General features: G+C 36.4%; 1 protein-coding gene across 1 annotated transcript; it reads left to right on the top strand.

The window, feature by feature from the left end:
* The first annotated feature begins 649 nt into the window (after positions 1-649).
* Positions 650-3,717, top strand: LOC105565699. Its single transcript, XM_012019106.1, has 5 exons — positions 650-826; positions 1,991-2,191; positions 2,522-2,746; positions 3,032-3,220; positions 3,604-3,717. Exons 1-5 carry the CDS (start codon positions 650-652, stop codon positions 3,715-3,717), a joined length of 906 nt encoding a protein of 301 aa, XP_011874496.1.
* The last annotated feature ends 2,662 nt before the right edge of the window (positions 3,718-6,379 follow it).

Genomic DNA, 6,379 nt, shown 5'->3' with positions numbered 1-6,379 from the left:
TAGCAAAAAGGCGAGATAAAACTAGGAAGAGAAAACTATCTGCCTGCTGACTTAACGCGGTTCCTAATGCAAACCGAACGTATGGATCTGTCGTATCAAACGAGAATGATGTACGTCGGTCTTTAAACTATCTGACAGAGATGAATATGGAGATGAAGCAGATGAAGAAGTTAGCGCACCCATCATTCGGGACAATTGCCGCCATTTGTTCCATCTCCTCGCAGAGAAACAATAATTTTTCTCTCGAGATATTAGTTAAACAGAAAGACTATTATTGAATTGAAATCGATACTTAAAAATATTATAAAAATTGAATCCTTATAGACAGAGTGTTGTTGCTATGAAGAAAAGTTATTTAATTATGCAATCACATATTTTATGTTCATTGCATAATTCCTACACTGCATCTACCTACCTAAATTATCTAAGAACTGGTTTTATTAGCGCCGAGTAATTTTAACTGAGATCTAATTGATTTTCTGTTTGTATTCTTGACGGGGACAATTTAATTGGCATAAATTAATTACGGGTGTCATGCCTGTCATTGTTCATTTGTTAGATAATTCAGAAATGTCATGTTCAGTCGCTGCATTTAGGTTACACTGACAAGGGAATCTGCCGACAATTTGAGTTAATAATTAAGGACTTAATGGTGAGTCAAGCCGAAAATAGGGAATCGATTAGGCAGGATGAAGCTGAGCTGGAGCTTCGCAGGCTCCAAGAAATTGCTAAGCTTGCAGCTGTATATCACAGCGGTGAAAGAAAGTTTAAGAGAAGAACGGATCTTTCGCATGTCGTGCACGCCAGTCTACACTTTGTTCAATTTGTAAGGAATCGAAAAATTTACTTTGCTCGTAACTTAATCCTCTCATATGTGCAAAATGTTATTCCGCCGAGAGAAATTACGTCGACAGTAAGAAATAATCGTCCTATCTTCAGTATATAAAAATTAAAAGTGTATCAAAAGATATACGCGCGCTTGTATTGCAAGAAATAATGAATAATTCGATTGGTTATTCGGAATCTATTCTTATATATTATCGAAACGTTCAGGTCTAGGTGGAGCAAATCTAAAAATATTTTCGCACACGTACAAAATAAAGAGGAACATAATATTTCATCATCGTCTCCTTTGTGCGATAAAAAAACATGACACGTAATAACATAGTATATCGCTGTCGTGTTACGTGCCTCTATCTCAAGATAAAATAATTTTATGCTGGAAACAATACGACCGTCCCGGTTTTTCGATCGGAGATTTCTCGCCGTCGCGCCGTGATTCAGTGCAACGATAATAGTGACATTGATATTTTTATTATGTAATCGGATACGACATGTGCGTCGAGGATCGGACACGCATCGGACGTATTTACGCATGAGCACGCGTGCCGACGCGTGTACCCCGCGAATTCTAATCGCTTCAGGAAGAAAACCGGCGGCTTCCCGCAGTGCTCGATTACCCGCGTTCTATTTCAACTGACGGCTTTGTCACGATCGGTGGAAACCTGCTCAGAGCCCCGTTAACATAATTCACACACAAGCAAATATGGACTTGTGCACAATGAGGGGAATAAGGAGCAAAGAATCAAATATAGGGAATTAGAAATAGGGAATTAAATTTCGACGCATACAAAGTCACACATGTTTTCAATAAAGAAAGAAGGAGTTTTTAATTCTTGGCTATCCATAGGTCGAGATTTAATTCTCCATTATTCCTAAACCCTTATGTTTAATTTCTCGTTCCTTGTTCCTCTTACGTGCATGAGCTCTATCCGAGAATATCTTAGAGCGAAACTGCAGCTTGCAGAGTTTCTTTTTCTTATCACGTTGCTTTCTTCTCGTAATCTATATTTATGTCATATGCATATATATTTTTATATTATTATTAAGAGAAAGAGAGATTGCTGCGTTATATTTATTTTTACTGCTAAGAGTATTCTTATACATATGTTAAGCATGCCGTAAATATTACGACAGAAAATCTTTTTAGGTGAGCACGTCGGCTATCGAAGTTTTCCATCATGTGCATCACTATGTGAATAAACTTGCGCGAGAAAAGGATGATACAGTCCCATTGTTGCCGGAGGAAAGAAACCCCATTTTCTTCGTGTATCCCATTTGCATGGCGCTGAGCCTTGTTCTTATGATCCTTTGGCTTGTTGAAAAGATTCTTCCCGATAGACCTCTGATAGTAAATCCCCTCCTTACAAATACTTGCAAAGATCTATGAAATATATGCGACATGTCTTAACGATGGATTACAACTCTTACGTTATAACTTTTGATGCAGTTTAAAAATCTGAAATGTCTTTGTAATACTAAGGCACAATTCAAGTTCTCTCTATTATAATAGTGAATCTTGTCTTACTGCTGATAAAATGACTTTCATTTATCCCAACATATACGTGTCTAATATTTCAAGATCTGCAGAAACTTGTCCCAATACAGATGCAATATAATAGACAATATTTTAACGCGAATCCGCATTAAATAATTATGCGTTTGAAAATTAACCTGCAAGCCTTTCACAATATGCGCGTCGGGAGCTATTCTGATGCTTGTGACGGGAATAATGGAGATGAAACACGCCGACATGTACATTGACGTTACCGAATTTACTGACGAAGAAATATTGGAGCACCCTATCTTCATTCATAACTTTGTAATGTGCATATTATCGATCTTTGTTATGAGTTTATATCTAATTCAAGCGTGGATCCTTTTCGACCTTTTCGAGTGGCAGTGGGTGCGTGAGCATTTTTCTTTTAAACTCATTAGTTTTATTCATAATATATTTCTGTTAAACGTGACGTTTTATAAAAATTTATATAGATTATAAGATTTATAAGTTACAATTATTCACTGATTGAGATTCTTCAAAAAAATAATACAACTTTTTAGAGAAGTTGAGAATAAATAAAAATATCAATATTATTTATTTTATTTTAGAATCGTAGTTTAGATAATTTGCACTCAACATAATTTTTTAAGTTTTTCTTGAACTATAGAATGTAAGTGTTTGCGGTTTTAGATTTGCAAGGAACGAGACACAAATGTGTCGGATGATACGCAAAGTTCAAGTTCTAGCGTAGACACCGACGAGACTGATCATTCCATAATAGAAGGAAAGATCGGCGAACGCGATTCCGGGATTGGAGAACTGGCACCGATTCCTACCCTGAAAGAGTTAACCACCCTCGCCGCGATCGCCGATAGTGCCGTAAGAATGATCCGAGAATTTACCATTCATTCACAATTCTATCGACACCTTGGATCTTGAAACAGGCCATGTCTTCCGGTGCTGAATAAAAAAAAGGAGTGTTCTGTGTTCAGATGTAGAATAAGGATTCTATTTTCGGTCTATAGAATCCATGACATTGGTCGTTCTAGTTCTAAGGTTATCCAATGATCAGTAAAACGATTTCTAACTTGAAGAATTTCAACGAAGATGTACAGTATACTTTGTGCATTAAAAAAAGAACATATTAACATACAGAAAGACGGTTATGTCAATATTGAGAAAGATTCTTCTGGGAGAGATAGAGTTCGGCAATTTTCATCTAATTTGGAATAAAAAACCGAAAAAATTTATTTTTCCCTTAGGATATGGACGACGAGCTGATACTTTATTGCTGCTTCGTCGACTGGTACAATTATGTTAAAGTGAAAATGGAATGTAAACCAAAGCACGAGTTCCAAGTAATTCACGTCATGTGATGCCTGGAATTTTTGTATCGTTTAATTATTTATAAAACATATTAAGAATAGCGATTGCTGGTACATCGCTCTCGCCATTATTCTTCTGAAGGTGTGTTGAACAGGCATCCATTACGCCATCTTGAGAGACTCGGCAATGGTAACGAGTAAAGCTATTCAGCTCCGCGAATAAAACAGCCAATTTGTAACAAACCCAAGCCGTGCACAAAATAAATACATTTTTTCGCTCATTTGCTCACGCAATTAATTTTATTAAGAACAATTGTTCTATCAATAATTTTTTTTTTCGATAAGTCATAGTCAACTGACAGAGAGATAGATAACAATGACGAGAAAATGTATATTTATGCCATAACTATTTATTTATATATATTTTTAATCAAATCTTTACGCTTAAAGTATTTTATGCAATCATATTTTGAACCTGTTAAATTAATAATGTGGTTATTTCCGTGGAATTACGATGATAAGTTTCTAATGCCAATGTAATATTTTCCGTGGAAATGACTCATATCGATAAAGAATTACTCATATACGTGTATTAAGAACTTTCTGAATGATTGAATCATTCTAAAGAAATCTATATTATATATCATTACCTCAACTGATTATCATATCAGCAATATGTGTGCATTTAATATTGCGTTAATATTTCTTGTAAATTTATTTCCTGCGTAATGAAGAATACATTTCTACAAAAAGAATTTTATATGAACGCGATCGCTCATGTCGAATTCAGCGAGAGACTCCATAATTTTTCTTGCTTAGTTGTTATCTCTTTAATATTGATGTTGATAATTTAACATGCTTTAATTGCTCTCAACTCAGACATCTGTGGGCTATGTCTGATCGTAATATCCCTTCGTAAGACCCTTCGTAAGATCGTAAAGACCCTTTTATATCCAGCGAAATTCACGGCGGGCGTGTCGCGAGGACTCGGCGAAAACGGTGTGTTGTATCGCAAGTAACCGGCGAAAGGAGGCTAATGAACGCGAACGCGAACGGTCGTGGGTAATTTGCTGGCAGCGTACAGATGCATCCATGTGTGCGTGTGTGCGTGTGTGCCCGTGTGTACGCGCGCGGGCGCGCGCGCGTGTGTGTGTATGTGTATGTGTGTGTGTGTGTGTGTGGGTGGGTGTGGAAGAGCGGCGGCGGAAATAAAGACGACGAAAACGTAACGTGAGTTGGACATTGGTGTGCGGGGTAGACTTTAAGCAGGCATATGGGGTATTTCGAGAAACTCGTACTACGCCAGCCGTATCCTTTGCACGTGGCTAGTAGATACATGCTGAAGAATGCGTGTGCTCCCATCGGGCAACAGATGAATCTCGTTACATACGCTTACACACCGATCGCTGATTTACACGGCGTCCGAAAAGAAAAACTTGAAAATTTCAAGCCTCGAATAATGCGGAGTTGATTTTCAAAGGCACTATCAAGTGTCCTGAAATTAAAGTTCTGAGATAAAAAAAATTCTGTACGTCATTAAAATTCGAGGAGTCTTCAATTTTATAGAATTTTAATTAAATTTTAATTAAAATTTTTCATTTTTATATTTAATGTTACAATTAAAACATTGATACAAGAAACTTTCTTTTATAATGGAAGTTATTCGAAGTAAAACGAAATTCGCCATAGTCTCGCATTTTTCACGGTTTTTTTAAAATCGATATGTAACGTCATCGCGTAGCGAATGATATGATGTCACGTTCGAGGTGTAGAATCGACGTAATCCTCGAGTCACTATCCGATTCCTGGATTCTTTTTTATTCTACAGATGATATCTCGTCGTAATTACGTCATTGCAAAAAAGCAAGCGATTATTAAATGCTACATTTGTGTCTGCGATAAAAAAACGAGAAGTCGGGCAGCTGACTAAACAACAATGTACTATTTGTAAATTAACATGTTTGTGATTATCGCAAATTGTGTAACGAGATTTAAATTAAATGTGTAATAAGGTAACGCGTTTAAATTAATTGGAGAAATGTCTGGGAACATTAGAATTTTCGTGACTGATAGAATAAGCTTGAAAAAGCGGTGCAATTATCAAAATAAGACCTTAAAACTCTAGAAACATATTACAAATATGCTTTAGGTATTTAAAGATGTCTCTAATATGTATTATATTTGTATAAATAATTATTCGAGCATTTAAAGTACAACTTAATGTAATATGTAGAATTTTTGTAATAAAAAAATAATGCTTTAAAAATATATACTTGAGACTATTTTCATATTTAATCCTCTTGAAATGATATTGAAGGAACTTCTATTTATCTCTTTATTAACACGCTTCGTACATTTTCCCCTCCATATACAAATGTTAATTAAAGTTAATTGAGCTTCAAACAAAGGTTTACGAAAATAGATGAGCACGTCCCCAAAGGACGCGATGCAATTTCTTCAGCTTGTGTGAGTCTTAACGCTTTCGCGCACGCGACTTTGTCATTTTGTCGACCACGTCGTCTTGCTAATCGTACTTTAATTTCGTTCTACATTAAAAAACCGTGACAAAACGTCAACTTATGGCAACATCCGTCAAGCGGATTCACGGCTAAAATGAGCGCCACTGGACCGTAGCGTCTGTGCTCGCCCGATGCGTGAACACCATGATGTAAAAGTCGGCGTGTTTCCGTCGATCGTAAAAATCGAGGCTGGC

The sequence above is a fragment of the Vollenhovia emeryi genome, unplaced genomic scaffold (genome assembly GCF_000949405.1).
Source record: "Vollenhovia emeryi isolate VEMERY1.0 unplaced genomic scaffold, V.emery_V1.0 DF939150.1, whole genome shotgun sequence".
Taxonomy (NCBI): Eukaryota; Metazoa; Arthropoda; class Insecta; order Hymenoptera; family Formicidae; genus Vollenhovia; species Vollenhovia emeryi.
Note: the sequence above shows the minus strand (reverse complement) of the source record. Positions and strands in the feature narration are given on the sequence as shown.

Coding starts and splice junctions, on each gene's coding strand:
- LOC105565699 (XM_012019106.1), top strand. CDS start 650: ATGGTGAGTCAAGCCGAAAATAGGGAATCGATTAGGCAGGATGAAGCT. Junction 2,192..2,521: donor TTCCCGATAGACCTCTGATA/GTAAATCCCCTC, acceptor TTAACCTGCAAG/CCTTTCACAATATGCGCGTC. Junction 3,221..3,603: donor CCGCGATCGCCGATAGTGCC/GTAAGAATGATC, acceptor TTTTTCCCTTAG/GATATGGACGACGAGCTGAT.